The following is a 21622-nucleotide window of genomic DNA, read 5'->3' as shown; positions in this document are numbered from 1 at the left end:
CGAAGGAATCTGCAAGCAGGAGGCGGCAGAGGCAGGCAGGAGCGGCAGGAGTGAGTGGGGCGACCAAGCCCTGTGGAGGGCTGAGCGGTCACCAGTGAAAATAGGTTTTCACTACAAACAAAGAAGACAAATTGGCTGTGGTAATCCTTGTTTTAATAGCAATTGACATTTATCTCCCTTCGTTTATCCTCCATTTCTTTGTGTTTTTCCTGGATATAGCATGTTTATGGTTACCTGTGTGATCGGAGCTAGAAATCGCCCACTGGATGATGACCAGCTGTCTAAAGCTGAACACTGATAAGACTGAAATCGTGATCTTCGGGAAGAGCACTTTACCGTGGGACTCCACCTGGTGGCCAACAGAGCTAGGACCAATTCCCACCCCACCAAGAACCTACGGATCATTATTGTCAGTTGCGAACTTGACGTGAATGCCATCACCGCCTCATGCTTCCGTACTCTGAAGATGCTGAGGAAGATTTTCAAATGGCTCCTAATCATCACCTGCAAAACAGTCACGCACGCCCTTGTCACAAGAAAGGGGGACTACTGAAACACTTTGTCGGTATCCACAAAAAACAGAAGGCTGCAGAGCATTAAGAACTCTGCTGCCAGAATCACTCTCAACCTCCCACGCTGCACTTACATCACACCACAGTTTAAGGAGCTCCACTGGCTATGCACACAAGCGCAATCCAAACTCCTCACCTGCACTTCCAAGGTACTACATAACACTGGTGTAGCATACCTCAACAATTGCATCTGTTTTCACAAACCTCCCAGATAATTCGCTTGTTTGGACTCCTAATTGCACACATCCCATGCATCCAGCAGTCAAGCCGTCTCCTACATCGCTCCTAAATCGTGGAATGAACTGCCACTACACAAAGAGTCTCCTCTTCGCTTCATGTATTCCGCTTTTCAAGTAGCCCCACTATGCCCTATGTTTAGCTAGGTTCACACCTGCTCAGCGCCAAGATATGCTCCCCGGGTGATAATGAGTTCTACAAATCTGCATAACAGAACTTCGGTCAACTGCTGGTAACCTATGGATGTTGCAATCTATCTTCAGCATACATACCAATACAAGCTTGGACTCTGTTTAAATGCATTTCATTCTGCATGCTTAAAAGATGCAGGAGTCTGGCTACCCAGGTAGTCCTGATGCAATATTTCCTTTGTATGCCTTGTGGATGGCACAATGTGTGCTGCAGTCCACAAGTGATATTAATCTTTATCATTCCATTGGCGTATATCCCGCACCAGCTATGGCTTTCCTGTGAAGGTAGGTATGCTAATTAGGATTCGGCCAATGTTACCATGTTTTTGAGGTCATAGTGCATATACTGGGAAGGGGACCACAATGCCCCAGTACACAGGGTCTAAAACCTGCAGCATCAATTCATGAAAAATGGGGCTGACCAAGCAAAAAAGGCTCTTTCTCACAATAAAAAACAGGTTTTAATGCCCACATAATCTACACTTGTAACCTTGAAGGTTAATTGATTATTGTATGTGCAGCATCCTGTTTTGAAGGGCAACCTGAAACCATTACTTGTATTAATAGTTTGCTCTTCATAATGACTTTTTCTAGATACATTGACTCCCGGTGGAAAACAACCAAGGCTCGTTGGACGTCACCTGAAATTGGGGAGTTCTGGGACAAAACCCACAACACCAAGTATGTTTGTTTGGTATAGTGTACTTAAAGAATGAAAGTGCTAATATGATTGAGCCACAGAATAATAATCCAAATCATATTTATGGTTGCTTAAAGGAACGTAATAAAAAATGACTTTTAATGCATTTTCTAGGAATTGCAACTTGGTTGATGCAATAGATTTTTGTACAAACAAATCAAAGGTTTTCGATTTGTCACATTCCCCTTCCCTTTTAGGGTCAGTGAACTGTGTGTGTTGATCATTACAAGCTGAAGTGCAAGTGTACTGAAGAATGTCAGGCACACTAGGAATCATTTACAACTTCTGTTAGAGGCGACTATATATACACCATGGTTAACAACTGCAACTTAGTGTCTGTGGAGTAAGGTCCTGTTGGTCAAAACTGGTGAAGCGTAATTTTGCATAATAGATTTCACATTTGGAAACTGCAGCACATTTGTCGTCCTCATCTGTATGCTTCCTATTTTCAAGTCTTTTGCCTCTGCTAAAAGATGCAAACTCCAACTAAGGTTGTTTTTCCTTCCGTGACAAGGTTATGCGACCAGAACAATTTCACTTGCCAGTTGATTTCCTTGCTGAGTGCCAGATCCCATTAAGGAATGTGGATTCTTAAATTCCCAGTTCTCAAACATGCCCTTTTGTTGTTTTTGGTACTGGTTAGCCTTTGTGGTTGGTATACATTGGTTGATGTCTGTAATTGGGGATCCGTGCTACATAGGACTTGTTACACTCCATATAGTTACCCCAATATAGACCTGGGTAACATCACAACCGTTCACCTATATTCTCGTCCCTACACTACATGCATAACGGGCTGCTAGGACTGACCCTTTACCTAGTTTCAGTACTGCCTACAGAACGTGGGGTTTTCCCTGAACAATAGCCTCGTTTATTATGCATGAGAATCCTTAGATTCTTGGAAACTCAGCAGGACTACCATCTCCTGCATAACTATGTACAAGGTTAATTTCCGACGTCATGCGAAGTCCGACAGTGGCACCGCAAGGTAGAACCCCGGGGGATACCTCAGAGTATATAAACATCACATCTTGCTGAGATAGGAAGAGGAGATAAGGACTTCCTTGCCGACACAATGACGTGAGACGCTGAAGCCCCTGCATGCAGATACTCCAGCTCGCAGTGGTCTGACATCCCTTGCGGGGTGTCCAACCAGAGACCAGGACAGGGTCCCACAGTTCCTCACTTCAGGTAATGGGAGTTGACTTTATCCTAGAGGGAATCTTAGCTTAACACCTACATACATGCTAGGTACACTTGGGTACATCTAGTTAGGGTAGCATCATAGGAGTACGCTTTTTATCGTCATGTATTTTATATACTTGCCTGTATTCATGGTTATAGCAAGTTGGTAGGACTCTACCATCCTTTTACTTTCCTAGTGCTTCTAATCATCTATATCTGTTACTGTCTAATGATTTTTGCAGCACACCTATTTTACACTAGAATAACGACTGCTCAATAAATACTTATTGAAAACGTCCCTACCGTTTATTCTGTGCATCTCTGAGACTAAGTGAGCACGAGTGACTGAGAAAAAAGTAGGACACTGTTTCCACGGTCCTGAGGGGATCAGAGTTGTTGTGTTCGATAGTTGCCAAGAACTATTCTCTCCTTTGTAAGAGAAGTTTCTAGTGGCACTGTGAGCTGGCTGGTACACAGGCTAACATACTCTGTGGGGGTGTTTAGAATCAGTCTGACACCAATATATGTTGTCGACACTTGCAGATCCTATATAGGTTTTATAGGAACGACACAACAGACTTTCAAGCAACTTTGTGAAAGCTGCTGGACTTTACTTTATCTTTTGTTTCTCCTTTTTTTAATTTTTTTTTGGCTCTTCTCCAGTATTGGATCTTTTTCAGATTCACATGCTTGAATCATTCCCCATTGCCATAGTGGGAGTCCCACAATATAAGTGGAAAGCAGTACAATGTTATATATAGACTATCTTCTGCACATTTTGTTATGGGAGTCTTAGTTCTGTTCAGCTTACTTTAGAAACATCTTAAATCCTCAACTTCTTCGATCGTCACCAGAATTACTCTGTTGGAAGTCAATTTAACTTCTATTGACTCAAATCTGACTAAATATGTCAGAAATCTGTAAGGCATAAAAGTCCTCTTCAGGCCTTGTGGTACTTGCGGGAAGATGAGACTGCATCCACTGGGTCTTGTGGTACTTGCGGGACGATGAGACTGCATCCACAGGACCCCTACAGGGATTTAATCTACTGCATATAACCTTTTCACAAGGTCAAGGACTGCAAAATGCCACACCTTTTCTTCAAAGCCCTTCAAAAACAGAGAGGGCTGACTTTTAATTTGGCTTCAGAATGTCAAAGCCAAGGAAATCTAGCTTCTGTGTATGATAGTGCACATCAGTGTCTACCAAGTAGCCTCACAAAAGAGACTGATCAGAAGGTCATCCGTCCAAACATAGGATGGAACAAGACGCCCCAAGTGGGTTTCTAAAAAGCCTCACCACAGGCTTTCTAGAGAGCAAAAATAGTAATCTGAGCTCTCTCGTAAGCTTAGAAAAGAAGATATTTCTAATCGGCAAAAGTCAACATAAAATCCTTCCACACCATAAAACAAGATGTCTATTGTGAGAAAGTGCCTCTTTATGCATGATTAGCCCCCACTTTTTGCTTGGTTTTGATGTGGTTTCAATTATAGTGCACTGGGTCCCTGCCATCCAGGTCCCCTGTGCCAGTGCTTCTTCTCTTCCCTTGTAAGTCCCTAGTAAGTGGATACATAGGGCCTAGGAGCTGATGAGGGCCCCCTGGTAGCCCCCTCTCTGGGACCATGCCACTGCCCTTGCAGCTTGCAGGCTCTTGTGAGAGGAAAAACAGCAAAGTCGACATGGTACCCTGCGTGGGTGCCATGCTAGCTAGCACTTTCTGATGGATACATCTGCTTGTGGATTCCTCACCTTTTGAATTACCCCTGCACCAGCATTCCACGAAAATTCTTTTCTTAGCTCTCCAACATCGATGTCATAATAGCACGGCTCTGCTCGCGACACCGTATGGCGTCATCGGAGCCATAAGAAGACCTCGTTGGCGTGATGACGTCAGTTCCCTTTTTAGGTCGAGGATTACCGGTCTGCCGAAAGGCAGAACCGGAAGTCGGAGATTTAATGACTTGGAGAAGAGGGGCTTGAACCAGCCCCTCTTCTCCCCTGTTCTCCATTGGCTGGCCTCGTAAATGCTGGCCAGCCACTGGAGAAGAGGTCAGTCACTCCATTTAGGCCCCGTCCTTTTCGGATCGGGGGCGTGTTTTTTGCGAGAAGTCTCAAGGAGGAGACAACAGCAAAACACGCCCCCGAATCCGAAAGCTCCGCTGCCTTTCTCCGAGGCATTTCTGCTTCGCCTCGGAGAAAGGCAGTGGTGTGCTTGTTTGCATTCTCCACAGTTCCCCGGCCGTCTTTTCAATTCCAGAACACAAACAAAATCCAAGAATTAAATATCTGTACTGTCACATTCCACTCCCTCCAACCCCCCACCGGTGAGAGTGGTCTCCCTGCACACTGCCCAGTCCCTCTGCTCGTTCTTCAGAGGTTCTCTTGTATGCCTTTTCTCCCGCCCTTCACACACCCTGCCCTCTGACTCGCGGGAGGGGGGCCTGGTCTGAACTTTGCTCTTCGCTGCCCGGGAGAGCTGCGCACAGGGTTGTTTTCCTTCCTCTCGCCTTCTCGCGGGTGTCCAGTGTCACTCCCCGGGGCAGGCCTGCCTCCCTTCGCGCAAAGGCGCTAGAAAGGGCTGCTTCGAGGGGCCCTGCGAGGCAACAGGCAAAGGACACAGAAGCAACGCAATTTCAACCCAGAACCTGGGGGAATTCCGGACACAGCCATTGGAAAAATGCCTATGAAACACGAGGAGATGTGAGCCCTGAAATTACAAGGAGATCCACATCCTACAGTGCAACGGGGCGGCCTCGAAAACCAGACGGACGAGTCCTCAGAAATTTAACCTCAAAAAGGACGGCCAAAAGCGGTGAGAACTTGCCCTAGTGACGCTGGGTATTTAGAACCGAACTGCCTTTAGATCCCCGCCGTGTGCACAAAGGGCATCTGAGACGAGAAACTGTGGCTTGTATATAATATTGAAAAAGCATCCACTTGAAGCCCTAGTGACACCACGACAATGTAAATGCTCCTGAGTTTCAAAAAGAGACAACAATATAATCATGCAGTGGCTGAACTCGACAGATTAAGAAATATATCCCAAATTATATATAACAGTCGGTAGACGCATGCCTCTACAGTGTTCTCTTATATTTTGAAACCAGAATTGGTCAAGTTCGTATCCTTTCAAAGTTCCCTTTTCAAACAATCATTATCAACGCCAAGTCTGGCCCTGGCACGGTAGTGCGATTTTTGTTTAGTATTAATAAAATTTGACACTTCAGACAGCAGTTTCAGCAGAGAGGACAAAGAAGGAATGGGCATGGAATCCAAATACAGAAACTGAAACTTCTCTATCAAGGGGAAACATCACTGCCAAAGTTCAGAGCTTGTGAAAAAGCGACCAGTGAAATCACTTGCTAGTTAATGTTCGAGGGGGGGATAAGCAAAAACTTCGGGGGGGGGGGGGGCTGAATCTTTAAACAGTAGGCAGAGTGGTGCTGATTTCGGGGGTGGGGGAGCTGAATCTAGGCAGAGTGGAGCTGCGGGGGTTCTTAGAAGGGGTGAACCAACAGCGAGGCCTCATTAACATGCAAATGGTCTTTTTAAAGACCTGTGAAGTGCTCAGGCGCGGCTTTGTGTCTGCCCAGGAAGCGGTCTCATCCCGGGCTGCCACACACGACGGGGGGGGGGGGGGGCTGAAGCCCTTTGAGTTCAATGGGTGTTGCGCGCCTGATCACAGGTAAATGCGGGAGAGAACGGGGTTGTTGAGCAGGGCCGGGCTGACTTGCCCGGGCATCGGGCGTTTCCTGAAGCAAAAGTGCTTCACAGTTAACCTCCCCCATGACCCTCCAGCTGGTCCGACATAATTGCCAGGCCTACTTTGGGGTTCCAGTTCGGCCCTGTTGTTGAGTATCCTACCCAGGGCTTTAAGTGGGATACAAAAAAATGGGTGGGGGGCGGTGTTGCGCGGGGTCTATACGACTTGTATTTTGCTGTCTCTTTTGTCATTGCATCCAGGCATAATGATACAACAAGGAACATGATACCTACAACAAGTTAGGACTATTGGCTTTGTCAATCGTTGTTAGTTGCATAAGATAAATTAGCAGTAACTGTGGCTTGTATAAAATATTGAAAAAGCATCCACTTGAAGCCCTAGTGACACCACGACAATGTTACTGCTCCTGAGTTTCAAAAAGAGACAACAATATAATCATGCAGTGGCTGAACTCGACAGATTAAGAAATATATCCCAAATTATATATAACAGTCGGTAGACGCATGCCTCTACAGTGTTCTCTTATATTTTGAAACCAGAATTGGTCAAGTTCGTATCCTTTCAAAGTTCCCTTTTCAAACAAACATTATCAACGCCAAGTCTGGCCCTGGCACGGTAGTGCGATTTTTGTTTAGTATTAATAAAATTTGACACTTCAGACAGCAGTTTCAGCAGAGAGGACAAAGAAGGAATGGGCATGGGATCCAAATACTAACCATGCATATTAGTCTGGGCCACTGGCATTTTGCGATGCTGCAGCGTTTTCCTCATAATTATGGATTTGCCAAACTTCCCAAATAATGCTTGCATAATAAATCTCGGTTTTGAGAGTGATTAAGCTATTGACATTGTAAATAACAATGCCGTTTCTTTAAATGTTTTAAAAATATAAACAAAATGTCATGAGCAATGCTAATAGCTCTAACTTTAACAATGCCGAGACCGTTGCATTGTAAATGCTTGTTTTCTCACCGTCTACGCATATCGGTTATTTTCGGAGACTGTTTCTCTGTTCTAAGTTTGTATCTTCTTCGTGTTGCAATTGGGATGGCTACTACGAAGAGGTTGGGTTTCAAGCCCTGCAGGGTGTGTGGGGGTCATAGGTCTATGATGGACCCACATGATGACTGTCTTTGGTGCCTTTCTTCCGACCATGACGTCGAAAGGTGTTCGAGCTGTCTGAAGATGAACCCGAAGACGTTAAAAGAACGTGAAGGCAAACTCTTCGTGGTGAAGGTGAAAAAAGAGAAGAGGGGATCGTAAGCGTTCAAAGTCAGCCACCTCGCATTCTTCGAATTTGAAGAAGCATTAGAAGTCAAAGAGGACCTGGTCTGGTTCTCGACATCGTTCTTCGACGGGTAGGGCTTCAAGATCAGTCTCTCCTATAAAGCGGCGTCGCGAAAAACTTTGTCTCTCCGTCGCCTTCTCTACAGGCGACTCCAGTTCACTGTCCATCTCCGGTGGATTCGGCGACTCCCATGGATTCTCCGAAGCCCAGAGATTGTCCGGCGCCCAGGAGTCCTCCGGCTCCCAGGGAGTCATCTCCAACACCTCTGGCTTCGCCTGTGCGGGCGCTGATGTCTCCGACTCCGCAACTCCAGCCTCCTGTATGGCCTTGGATGGATCAAGATCAGGGGAGTTTGGATCCTTATCCTCCTTTTCCAGGGCCAAGGTGGGATCCATCGTATTTCCTTAATGCGACGTATGGCATGTTTGCCAGGGCATCTTACCCTACCGGTGCGCCTTCTGGCTCCGTGGGTCCGCATGCCTTTAACTTGGGCATCCCTCAACAATGTGCCCAGGCACCTTTCGTGCCTTGTATTCCAACGGCTCCATCTTGGCAGTTTCCGGCGCCGAGGTTTTCGACTCTGATACTTCAATCACTGGCGCGATCTTCTTTTGAGCCGGCGTTGACCCAGATTCGAACGGCGCTGTTGCCCACCTCAGAAGGTCCTCCATTGGTGCTGTTGTCACTGGCGCCGCCGGTCCGCAAGCAGCGTTCCAGGAGTAAAGCGCAAAGACTGCTGGAGGAGGATGAGTCCCAGCAACAGTAGGGGGAAGGGGTGATACAGGACTCCGTGGACGAATTTGAAGGTCTATGTGAGGCTAGTGGCCTTGACACTTCTCCGAAGTGAGAGCTTTCTTCTCCTCGAGCTTCATCCTCCCAGGATGTTGCCCCATATCGTGTGGTCATTGTAAGCAAGTGGCTCTGTATATACTGTTCTTAAATATTTACAGTGTGCACAGAGTCCACAGTCCCCAGAGGTTTGGCAGAGGCTAAAGTTAGATGTAACCTTACTCTCTAAAGTGGTAGCTTGGTCGAGCAGTAAGGCAGTATCAGAGGACAGTATAAAGCATTTGTTGTACACACTCAGTCAGCAAATGGTCTCACACACTCAAGAACTGAACTCTAGGCCAATGGTTTTGTATCAAAATATATCGTGTTATTTTAGAACCAACAATAGGTATCAAAATATACTTTCTCAGAATGAGATGCTTTAGATAAATACTTTTCAATAGGAAATAGACTTTTAAATGCAATAGATACAGTTGTTGCAATAGGCAACACAATTTCAAACACAATACAACATTGAGCTCAATGTGAATTTCTAGTTAAATGTAATTGATTACTTTTTGGATTACTTTTCTAACCACAGGACTGGATCCTAGATTCAGTCCTGGGACATCTCCTGTAAACAGTTGAGTAAAAACGTTTTGGTTACAGTTGTGATTTTTAAGGAATATTCTTGTATTTTAAAAGTTGACACTTAAAAACTTTTTCACATAGAATCACCAATGTTATCCTATGGGAGGAAATTCAATTAGCAGGTATGTGGGGTTATTGTTACTTTTTCTAACTCAGTGTTGGATCCTGCACTGGGGCATCTCCTGTAAACAGTTGAAAAAATGTGTTTTTGTTATAAAGGCGATTTTTAACGAATATTTGTACGTTTGCAAAATCGACACTTAGTAGAATTTCTGCCAAAAACCAGGCAATGTTATCCTATGGAGGAAAATCAAGTTATAGGTAAGTACGGTTGTAATTACTCTTCAGGGTCCGTGCTGGGCACGAAGATCCAGCACTGGGATCTCTCCTGATGGCAGGTGAGTAAATTAGTTTTGCAGCGTGAATCTTTCTGGCTTCACTATGCTGTGCATTATTCCGCGGTCTGGTGGTTGGGTCCGGAATCGTAGTCTTCTTTTTTATTTTTTATATTTTTTTTTTGTAGCCCAGGTGGGCGTCGACGTCCCACCATTTGGTGTACTTCTCGTGACGTCGGCATGCTTCCTGCGGAAGTCCCACCTTGGGGCGCCATCTTCAGATTTTTTTTTTTCCGCCGTTGGGTCTGGATCGTCACCGAGAAGCTCCAGAGTTTTTTAACGAAGAAAGAAGAAGAGCACGAGTTTCATCGAAGGAAAATTAAAGGAGACTACAGACAGGAAGAACATCGAGCCGGGACGACGAAGGAGGAGAACCTCGAGATCTTCGACGTCCAACAGAGAATGCGCACTCAGGGACACTGAGCGCAGGAATGGACAAAACACCTTTTAAATTCTGCCGTAACTGCCACCACAAATACGCCCAGAAGGACCAACATCCGGTCTGCAACCTTTGCCTGCCAGTCGACCACGAGAGCAAAGACTGCAACGCCTGCTCCGCAGTCACACCGAAGACACTCGGGGTGAGAGAGAGGCCGAGGAGAGCCAACTACAACATGGAAGGCAAGGGTAAGGCCCTGTCTCTGTACGACCTGGGCCTCTCCACCGACGATGGAGATAACGTCGCTGAGGGACCTGATGACTTCACGGTCGCAGAGACCGATAAGAAAATGTCTGACAAGGTAGGAGAGACGTTGAGCACAAAAACCCCGAAAGCGCCCCGAAAAACGAAGACTGACTCTCAAACCAGAGTCTAAGTCCTCGAAAGGAACACCGGCGCCGAAAATTTCGACGACCGCGAGTGGATCCAAGGACGAAAGGCCCAGCGGATCCTTCGAGAAGGACTCCCAGGTGCCGAAGGCCGCCGAAAAACAAAGTTCGTCGAAACAGGCCCACGAGGTTGGGCGTTCGACGACGAAGGACAAGGTCGCGTCGACGCAAGCTCCGTCGAAAAGGCCAGCGCTAGACGCCGAACATGCCTCCGAAATGGAGAAGAAAAAGAGAAGGCTCGAGGCGGAGATGGAGAGCATCCTTCAAAGGAAGAAGGAGTTCGACGAGAAGATGAAGAAATTCACAATCCCAACGAAACCACCGACTGTTATCGTCGAGGTCGAAGAGCAGGACGAGTTCGACACCGAAGAGCAGTCAAACTCCCGAAGAAGAGGAAGATGATCTCTACTATGAGGGAGAAGAAGAGGAGGAACAGCAATCTAACTACGGCTCGACGACGCAAGACCTGGAATGGCAGGACTTCTATGCCAAAAATCCAGAAGAGCCCGTGGAGACTTATCCTTCGAGGCCTTCGCCGCCAGATGATATTGGGGCTTACAACATGGTCGTAAAGAGCTCGGCTGCAGCTTTTGGCGTTAAACTAGAGGAGGAAAAACCGAAAGCGGACTTTTTACTTGACACTGCTCCCCATAAAAACTAGGAGCCAGTTCCTCCCCATGCTTCAGAGTGTCACGAACCAGGGGAAGGAGGCGTTGAAGGACCCTGCAACATGCAGATCCATCACACCCAGAACAGAGGAAAAAATATAAACATTCCTCTCAGGACCCTCCATACATCAAGGGATCTGTCACAGCAGACTCCATTATCGCATCTACAGCCAGAAAAAGGGCCAATGTTCTGGCAACCTCTGGACCATCTCCTGACAAGGCGAGCAGAAAGATGGACCTCACTGGTAGAAAAATAGAGAGAAACGCGGCAATGCACTGGCGCATAGCGAACTCAAATGCACTACTGAAAAGGCACCAGTACCAACATTGGGACGAAATGGGGACCTAATCAAGCATCTCCCCGAGCAATACCAACAAAGAGCTTCGCATCTAGTGGAAGAGGGGAAGAATATAGCAAATTCATGCCTCAAAACAGCGTTGGACGGGGCAGAGACATCAAGCAGACTGATGGCAATAGGAATCACTGAAAGGAGACAGGCCTGGCTCAGAATTTCAGGATTCAAGCAAGAGGTACAGAACAACATCCTGAACACCCCTTTCAATGGAGAAACGCTGTTTGGGGCACCACTCGATGAGAAACTCACCCAACTCAAAAAAGAGAATGAGACGGCGAGGTCCATGGGGGCCCTGCAATTCAGAGGGATGAGAAGAGGTACACCGACACGGAGACCTTACGGAAGGGGAGGAAACCAGCCGGGAACGTCACATCAAACATTCCAGCAAGGCGAGGGTCACGGGCAACAGGGGCAGCAGAAACCGAACTGGCAGTACCAGCCTCGGGGCCAGTCCTTTCGCAGTAGGGGAAACGGACAAGGCCAAAGAAGAGGGGGGGGGAGACCAACCCGCCTCAAAGTGACTTCGCACGGAGGAGAGTGCTCACCCACAGCATCCCTCCAAGGGTAGAGCACAAAGGAACCAACAAAAGAGGGTTACACGAACCAAACGCCTATGAGCATGCAACACCGGTGGGCGGCAGACTCAGATTTTTCCTCCAAGAATGTAGAAAAATAACAACAGACAAATGGATACTCAACATCATACAGTACGGATACTGCATAGTTGGAAAGGAGACCTCCAAACAAAAAACCAAAGCGAAGGGAACACTCTGGACAAGAGCTAGCACAACTCGTAGAGGAAGCACTACAGCTACTCCAAAAGGAGGCCATAGAACCAGTACCATTCAAAGAAAGGGAACAAGGGTGTGTACTCAAACTACTTCCTGGTACCAAAGGTGGACGAAACACTAAGACCCATCCTGGATCTACGATTCCTAAACAAGTACGTAAGGACGCAAAAATTCAAAATGACATCCCTACAAGAATTACTCCCACAAATGGGAGACGGAGACTTCATGTCCACCGTATCTCAAAGATGCCTACCTGCACATCCCAATAACCAGGCAGCACAAGAATCTGTTAAGGTTCACCATCAACAAGGATCACTACCAATTCACAACCTTGGCATTTGGTCTAAAGTCCGCACCAAGGGTCCTCACCAAATGCCTTGCAGCAGTAGCAGCGTACCTGCGGAGGGAAGAGATTCACGTGTATCCTTACCTCGACGACTGGCTAATAAAGGCAAGTTCACGCGCAAAATGCGTGGAACACGCACAGCGTGTCACAAGAACACTAACAAAGCTGGGGTTCTCAATACACTGGGGGAAATCATCAATGGAACCAGAACAATTGAAGATCTTCCTGGGGGGCGCAGATCAACACCGTAAAGAGAACGATGATGCCCAGCGAGAAAAGGACACTAGTCCTGCTAAAGGAGACGCGCCTCTACCAGAAGGGGCGAGCTCTGACAGTGAGAACAGCGAGCAAGATCATGGGGATGATGGCGTCATGCATTCACCTAGTTCCCAATGTGCGCCTACACATGAGACCATTTCAGGAATGGCTGCAAGAGCAATGGTCACAAGCAAACGGAAGTTGGGAGGATCTAGTGGTTGTAACGCACGCAGTGCAAGAAGAGATAGCATGGTGGAACAAGAAGAAAATAACAATATGCAAGCCCTTAACACCACCAAGCCCAACAGTGACCATCACCACAGATGCATCCCAGATAGCATGGGGAGCACATATGAACAAGCTGAGTGAGGGGTCTGTGGACTCCAGCAGATGTGGTCAGACACATCAACTATCTGGAATTAAAGACCGTACTGCTAGCACTGAAGGCCTTCCAGAAAAAACTGTACAACCAAAGGGTGTTGATACAAACGGACAATACTACAACTATGTTCTACATAAACAAGCAGGGAGGGACACAATCGTTCCCCCCCCCTGTCCAACCTGGCACAGGAAATTTGGAGATGGGCCATCACACTCAAAATAACCTGCTGGCCATACACCTACCGGGAAAGGACAATGTAGAAGCAGACTGGCTCAGCAGGCAGACTTCAGCATCCCACGAGTGGGAACTCAATGAGCAGTAAACGCAAAAACTATTCAAGAGGTGGGGCACACCGACAATAGACCTGTTTGCAACACACCTGAATGCAAAATGCCAAAACTTCGCATCCAGACAACCAGGAAAACTATCCCAGGGGAATGCCCTATGGATAAGTTGGTCAAGAACATTTGCCTACGCTTTTCCACCGATACCACTGATACACAGGGTACTCAACAAATGCAGGACCAGCAACATGACGCTGATCCTAGTGGCACCACTGTGGGCAAGACAGGCATGGTACTCACAAATAGTGGAAATGGCACAGGGGCCACCACACAAGTTCACCAAAAGGAAAGACTTACACTCCATGCAGAACGGAGAAGTTCTACACCCAGAGCCAGAGAGCCTCTGCCTGGCGGCATGGCTCCTGAAGACAGAGTTCGCACACCTTAAGCTACCCCAAAGCACTATGCGAGTGCTCCGGGAGGCAAGGAGACCGACAACACGGAAATGCTATGGGGAAAAATGGAAGAGGTTCACACTGTGGTGCAGAAAAAATAAACTACAAAATAAGCTGACAAGGGAATCAACGGTGCTTAGATACCTGACGCATCTACTAAAAGCCAAGCTAAGTTTGTCTTCGCTAAGAGTCCACCTAGCGGCGATTGTGGCCTACACACGATGTGAGACGGGAGAAAGTTTCTTTACGTCACGAGTAGTAAAGAGATTCCTGGAAGGGGCAAAAAGGATAGCGCCACCAAAGAGGATTCCGCCGCCGGCATGGAACCTCAATATAGTCCTGACGGAACTTATGAAGGCGCATTTTGAGCCCATCCACAAGGCCTCACTACAAATGCTGACAATGAAAACAGCCTTTCTGGTAGCAATAACCTCGCTGCGTAGAGTGAGCGAACTGTAAGTGTTAACGCTGCAAGAGCCCTACATCCAAATACACAAGGACAGGAGTCGTAATGAGGACTGACCCACACTTCATGCCTAAGGTCGTGTCAGCATTCCATATGAACCAAACTATACAAATACCTAGTTTCTTTCAAAACCCAGTCACAAGCGCAGAGAGGGCACTACACACTCTAGACGCTAGAAGAGCGGTGATGCACTACATCGAGAGAACAAAGGAGCACAGGAAAACCAAGCAGTTTTTTGTGTCCTTCGCAACCAGCTTCCTGGGTAGACCAGTAACGAAAAGCACCATCGCGCGATGGATCGCACTAACGATACAATTCTGCCACAAACAGGCAGGGCAAGACCTAACGGAGGGGGCACGGGCCCACTTCACAAGAAAGAAGGGCGCAACGATAGCCTTTCTGGCAAACACACCCATTCAAGACATATGCCTGGCGGCAACATGGGCTTCAGTACATACGTTCACTAAGCACTACTGCGTGGATATACAAATGAACAAGGAAGCACAAGTAGGGCAAAAGGTGCTTCAACATATATTCAACGACCAACGCTCCATCTTCCACCCAGCCGCCACAAAGATGACAAACCGCTACAAAGTCTATGCACAGCATAGGGAATCCAGAAAGATTCACGCTGCAAAACGAATAGATTCTTACCTGTCGGTGTAGTTTTGCAGCTTGAAGATCTTTCTGGATTCACTAACGAACCCACCCACCTCCGCCAGAAAGATGAGGCAGGAGAGGAAGGTGGAAGGACAGAGAGTAAAAGAACAAAAGAATACTGAAAGTGGATACATTGAAAAAGGAAAATACTAAAGAACGCCTAGGGTTAAAAAAAAAAAAAAAAAAAGGGGAAAAAAGAACCCGAAGATGGCGCCCCAAGGTGGGACTTCCGCAGGAAGCATGCCGACGTCACGAGAAGTACACCAAATGGTGGGACGTCGACACCCACCTGGGCTACAAAAGAAAGACTACGATTCCGGACCCAACCACCAGACCGCGGAATAATGCACAGCATAGTGAATCCAGAAAGATGTTCAAGCTGCAAAACTACACCGACAGGTAAGAAACTATTCGTTTTTGTAATTCGGCTGATTTTAGATCAATATGAAGTTTCAAAACTCGACACTTAGAAGAATTTCCAAGTGAAACCAGTCCATGTTACCCTATGGAAGAAAAGTGAGTTATCAGCATTTGGGTAAGTACTCGACTGGCAGAGTTAAGGTGATGGGCATAGACTCGGGGGTCTCCCAGGGTCAGGTAGGTACAGTTGTTACACCCTCAGCGGCACAGGGGCAGCTGGGTGCAGAGTCAGTTAGGCCCATTGTAATCCTATGGGAGGCAGGGGGGCCTTTGGTTGGTTGCTGCTGGCTAGCAGGCTGTGCGGCTGTGGGAGCTGGGCTCCTGATCACTTGGCAAATGGGGAAGTAGGTAGGAGTAGAAGTTACACTGCCAGGGCCACTTGGGCGGCTGGGTGCAGGGTGCTTTTGAGCCGTCTGGCGCTCAATGGAGCAGCTCAAGAACGAACAAAGGCTGCAAGCTCGGGGACGAAGATTCTTCAGGTGCAACCACCACTTCGAGAGGTAAGTTGGGTAGTTGGAGGATAGGTAGGCACCCAAGAGTTGGGCATAGAGGGTCGCAGGGCGCTCGGTGCAGGGGTGCCTTTTGGTGTAGGGAAATCTTACCCTCCGCTGGTCGCGGTTGGAGGGGTCCCTGGTTCTGTGGCTGCAGGCGTCGTCGGGAGCATAGAGGTCGGTCCTTGGGTGCTGGATTCCGGGTCACAGTCGCCGGGTTGATGTCCTCGTGGTCTTTGTTCACTCCAGCATAGGCCAGGTTTGGTGGGTGCAGAGTGTGCAGTGTTCGCGGTTCCTGACTGATGCCAGGGATCAGTTACTTGCTTTGAGCAGTACCACTGCTCGTGTGAGTCCCAGGTAGTTGGAGTCACAAGGCAGTCAGGCCCTCCGGGTTTTGGAGGTTGCGGACCACTGGAGATGCCAGGGTTTAGCAGGAGCAGGTTTGAGGGTCGACAGGCCGGTAGGTCTGGGGCCAAATCAGTTGGTGTCTTCCTCTTGTTAGCAACTGCACGGCAGGTCGTCTTGGTCCTTGTTCTTCTTTCTTGTTTTGGAATCTGGATCTCAGGAAGGAAGGTTCAGGGTGCCCCCAAATACTAAATTTAGGGGCGTTGCAGGTAGGTAAATGGCAGGGACAATGGTACACCTCCTATCCTGCCACTCTCCTTTGGGAGGGGGGCAGTAGCCTAGTCTTGATTGGGCAGGGCTTCCCATCTTCAAGATGGCGAGAGTCCGGAGATGTGCTTCACCTCGCCTCCCCCACCTGAGGGGTGGGGTTGGCAGAGGCTGGCACACCCCCTTTCCTTCCTTGGGGTTTCCGGCCAGTCTTCCCGCCAAAGTGGGGGTCACAACCGGTAGGGGCCAGTTACTGAGTACAGCAAGTGGCCTAGAGAAGCTCACAAAGGCGGCATGCCTTTGAAGCCTCCCCTGCCCATACTGGGTGAGTCGACCTAGCACCTTGCCCAGGATGTGCATTGTTGCAGGCCCAGGAGAGCGGATGGCTCTCTACCCAGGGATCCAGCAACATGTCTGCTGTGTGGCAGCCTAGGCAACCCCACAGACAAGATGTGGATTGTAGGTTAGGTTAAGGGGGTATCTCTAGGATGCCCTCTGTCTTGCATTGTACATTAAATCTCACACTGGCTTCCGTGTAGCCATCACGGTGCTGTGGAGTTCGTGTTGACGATCTCCCTGCACCGTATACTCTTAAATGGCAGCACTGCACTTACAGGGCCCTAGAATGGACCTGGGTACTGTAGGGGCACATGGCTCATGCACATGTACCCACACCACTGGCATAGGGCATCTAGCTAGAGGGGGTTGGCTGATGTATGCCAGGGCACTGTGTGTTGTGGGCATGGCACACAGGGATGTGTGCCATGTCGACTCTGTTTTGTTCTGTACCCAGACACTCCGCCTGCAAGGGAAGTGTATGTGTGTGTCAGAGTACAGGGCCTTTAACGGTGGCACAATAAGTGCTGCAGCCCTTAGGTCCTTCTCTGGTCACCAGGCCCTGGGTACAGAGTGTACCATTTACTAGGGGCTGACATGTGGCCAGAAATGCCAATTGGGTTTAGGGTTCAACACAGTTTTAGGGAAGGAACATAGGCCCTGGGTACCTGATTGACAGGAGCCCAGGGCACACTCAGTCAAAGTACATCAGCAATTCAGCAAAAAGTTGGGGGCATACCATGCAAGAAAGATGGCACTTTCTCACAGTCATCAGAAAAGCAGCTGAGTTGCTGGACCTTCAGTTGCCCTCAGCTGAGGTAAAATCTAATATTGTAACTGCAGTGCTTCATTCTTCTTCCTCTTCAAGTGAACCTCTGTTGCCTTTAAATGAGGCATTGACAGAGCCAATCATGTAAGTGTGGCAGACACTCCTGTCTGCCACTGCAGTTTCAAGATCAGTGGCAAGGAGAAATAGACCTGCTCCAGGTGATCCAGTTTTCCTTTCGCCCCATCTGTCTCCGGAAAGCTTGGTGGTCCAGGCTTCTTGCTCCAAGGAGTCATCTGGATCCTTTCCTACCACCCTGGGGGATAGAGATGCTAAAAAACTAGAGCAGTTGTCCAAAAAGGTGTTTCCTCGCCAAGTATGGCTCTGAAGTCTACAAACGACACGTGCTTGCTGGGGAGGTATATTCATGCTCTGATGGACTTTGTCAAGCATTTGGCTCCTTAGCTTCCTGAGGATGATCGTGTTCATTTTCTTGAGGCGCTCAGATTTGCAAGCCGCTGCCCGTCGGGTTATCCAGTCGGGTCTGGATACTGCAGACTCGGTTGCTCGAGTAATGGGTTCTTCGGTTGCTACAAGAAAACATGCCTGGCTTAGATCATCAGGGTTTCTTGCCAGATGTTCAGGCTACTTTACTGGGTCTACCATTTGATGGGTCAAGGTTGTTTGGTTCCAAGGCGGACTCTGCGCTGCAGCGGTTCAAGGACACTGCAAGATCCTTGGGCCTGCAGTCCCAGCCCAGGGGCTATGGCTACAAGAGGTATCGAGTTTTTGGAAAGGCGGCTTCCGTTCGTGGCTGACAGCCTCTGCAACAACAGCAGCAGCAGAATCCTCTCTACCGGTTGTACAGAGGTAGAGGCTGTCTTCGAGAACCTTCCAGGCAACAGTCTAATTCCTCCTCCTCCTCTCCTGTTCCCCACCACTGGTACCACGGGAAAGCAGCTCTAGATCCCCCATCTTGGAGCATGGTGGTCCTGTAGGGGGGCGGGTGTCTCATTTTCTACAAGATTGGAAATCGGTTACTTCGGACCGTTGGGTTTTGAATCTTGTGGAGAAGGCGTATACCCTCCCTTTTCTAGAGTTTCCACCTACTTACCCTCCTCGCCAAGATTGGTGTTCAGAGGACCATTTGTTGGTTCTACAGCTGGAGGTTCTTACCTTACTACAGAAAGGTGCGATAGAGGTGGTTCCAGAGCAGCAAAGGGGTCAGGGATTTTACTCCCGTTATTTCCTGATTCCCAAGAAGGACGGTCGTCTCAGACCGATCCTGGACCTCAGGGTTTTGAATTTTTACCTCAGGCAGGAAAAGTTCAAAATGATGACCTTGGCTCAGGTTCTACTGGCACTGCAACAGGAAGACTGGATGATGTCGATCGATTTGCAGGATGGGTATTCATCTTCCCATCCTGAAGTCTCATCGGAAGTATCTCCTCTTTACGGTGGGATCCCAACACTACCAATTTGTGGTCCTCCCGTTCGGTCTCACTTCCGCACCACGGGTCTTCACGTAGTGGCAGCATATCTCAGAAGTTCGGGGGATTCCTGTTTTCCCCTATCTGGACGACTGGCTGCTCAAGGCGAAGTCTCCAGAAATGGTGTTGCGCCACTTGCATGCAACAACACAGTTGTTGTTCAACTTGAGTTTCTCGATAAATATGCCCAAATCTCACCTGGTACCCTCCCAGCGCAGCCTGTTCATAGGGGCAATACTGGTCACTACTGTTTGTCGGGCTTTTCAGCCACCGCAGAGGATTCTCGACACTCAGGAAATTATTCCTTTATTTCACAAAGGAGCGGTTGTTACAGTCCTGAAGGTCCTACGCCTGCTTGGTCTATTTGCTTCCTGCATTCTGTTGGTCGGCCATGCATGCTGGTGCATGAGGGCACTCCAGTGGTGCTTTCGGAAGCAATGGTATCAGCACAATGGAGATCTCGGGGAGAAGGTCAGGATCTACAGAGACACTGCAGCGGGACTGTTGGTGGAGTGTGCAGGGCAACCTATCTCAAGGAAAGCCCTTTCAACCTCCTCCACCGATGGCCACAGTGATCACGGATGCCTCCACTGGGGTGGGGTGCTCATCTGGGGGATCTGGAGGTCAAAGGACTTTGGACTCCAGAGGAAAGATTTCTTTACAAGGCAATACGTTTGGCTCTCAAGGCCTTCCTTCCCTCCCTTCGCGGTCAGTCGGTTCAAGTCCTGTCTTACACCACTACCGTGATGTGGTACATAAACAAACAGGAGGGGTAGGGTCGTATAGTCTCTGCAGAGAGGCTCTGTGACGCTGGTCCTGGGCTCAGGGCCATCAGATTTGTGTAATTGACAATCATCTGGCTGGGGTGCTGTGTGTGTGCGGATAGTCTGTCGGCATTACTCGACCGATCACGAGTGGCATCTTTATCCGGAGGTGGTCCATCTCATCTTCAAGATGTGGGGGTTTCCTCGGGTGGACCTTTTTACCACTCGGGAGAACGCGCACTGTCCGTTATTCTGCAGCCTTCAGTATCTGATGCAGGGAGCATTGTGGGACGTGTTTCAATTGGATTGGGGCTCGCAACTCCATTACGTGTTTCCTCCGATACCTTTTGATTCCTCGAGTTCTGAGGAAGATTCGCCAAGACCGGACCCAAGTCACTTTGATCGCTCCAGATTGGCCAAGAAGGGTGTGGTACACAAATCTACTTCCTCATCGTACCCACCGCTCAGTCTCCTTTTCAGTGCAGACCTCCTCTCGCAGGCACTGGTTCTATACCCCCACCTCCAGACCTTCACACCTGGAGATTGAATGGGGCAACCTGAGTTCTTTCTCATCGTATGTGGTGGATGTTATTTTATCTTCCAGGAGAAATTCCACCAAATCTTTTTATTCCTCCAGGTGGTCCAAGTTTGTGAAATGGTGTGGAGAGAGAGCTGTTGATACCTTAAAAGCCCATTTATCTGACGTTTTGGGATTCACACTTTCCTTGGCCCTGCAAGGTTGTGCTATGGCTACAGTTAAAGGTTATTTGTCGGCTTTCCTCTTTTTGGCAGACCAGCCATCTTTATTTAAGTCTCCCGTTATGAGGTTCATTAAGGGCATCACCAATAAGTTTCCTCCCACTTCCTTCATTATGCCTCAGTGGGATTTGAATTTGGTACTTATTTTTTTGATGGGTTCTCCTTTTGAACCGCTTCATTGCTGTCCTTTGAGGCTTCTTTCTTTTGACAGTTTTTCTGATGGACATTACTCCTGTCAGAAGGGTAAGTGAGCTTCAGGCTCTTAGTTCTAAACCTCTGTTCTTGACCATTCATGCAGAAAATATGGTTTTCAGGACCAGGGCTGCTTTCCTGCCTAAGGTGGTCACTCCTTTTCATTTAGGACAATCTATTACTTTACCTACCTTCTATCCTCCCCCTCCCCCTTCCAAGGAGGAAGAGTGACTTCATCGTCTGGATCCTAAGAGGGCGGTCAGCTTCTACCTGGACAGAACCAGGGATATAAGACTGGACGATCAGCTCTTCGTGGGCTACGTTGGACGATTGAAAGGCAAGGCTGTCCATAAGCGAACATTCTCCAGGTGGATCATCTTGTGCATCAAGATCTGTTACGCCTTGGCCTAGAAGGAACTTCCTGAATGTATTAGAGCTTATTCCACCAGAGCCAAGTCTTCTGCTTGGGCTAGAGGTGTTCCTCTTGTTCACACTTGTAAGGCAGCAACATGGGCCTCCCTCTACACCTTTGCGAAGCATTACTGCTTGGATTCAGAGGTTAAAAGGGTCAGCCATTTTGCACGTTC

At 48.3% G+C, this 21622-nt stretch overlaps 1 protein-coding gene across 2 annotated transcripts in view; it reads left to right on the top strand.

Annotated features, from left to right (window-relative positions):
• NUSAP1 (nucleolar and spindle associated protein 1) overlaps nucleotides 1-21622 on the top strand; it is a 406214-nt gene that overhangs the window by 95194 nt on the left and 289398 nt on the right. For both annotated transcript variants that reach the window (XM_085627119.1, XM_085627118.1), the window contains one exon: nucleotides 1595-1681. In XM_085627119.1, the coding sequence (XP_085483245.1) occupies nucleotides 1595-1681 (87 nt within the window). The remainder of the gene's footprint in view (nucleotides 1-1594; nucleotides 1682-21622) is intronic.

This window comes from Triturus cristatus, chromosome 9 (assembly GCF_964204655.1).
Source record: "Triturus cristatus chromosome 9, aTriCri1.1, whole genome shotgun sequence".
Lineage (NCBI taxonomy): Eukaryota > Metazoa > Chordata > Amphibia > Caudata > Salamandridae > Triturus > Triturus cristatus.
This window is presented reverse-complemented; position numbering and strand designations above follow the sequence as displayed.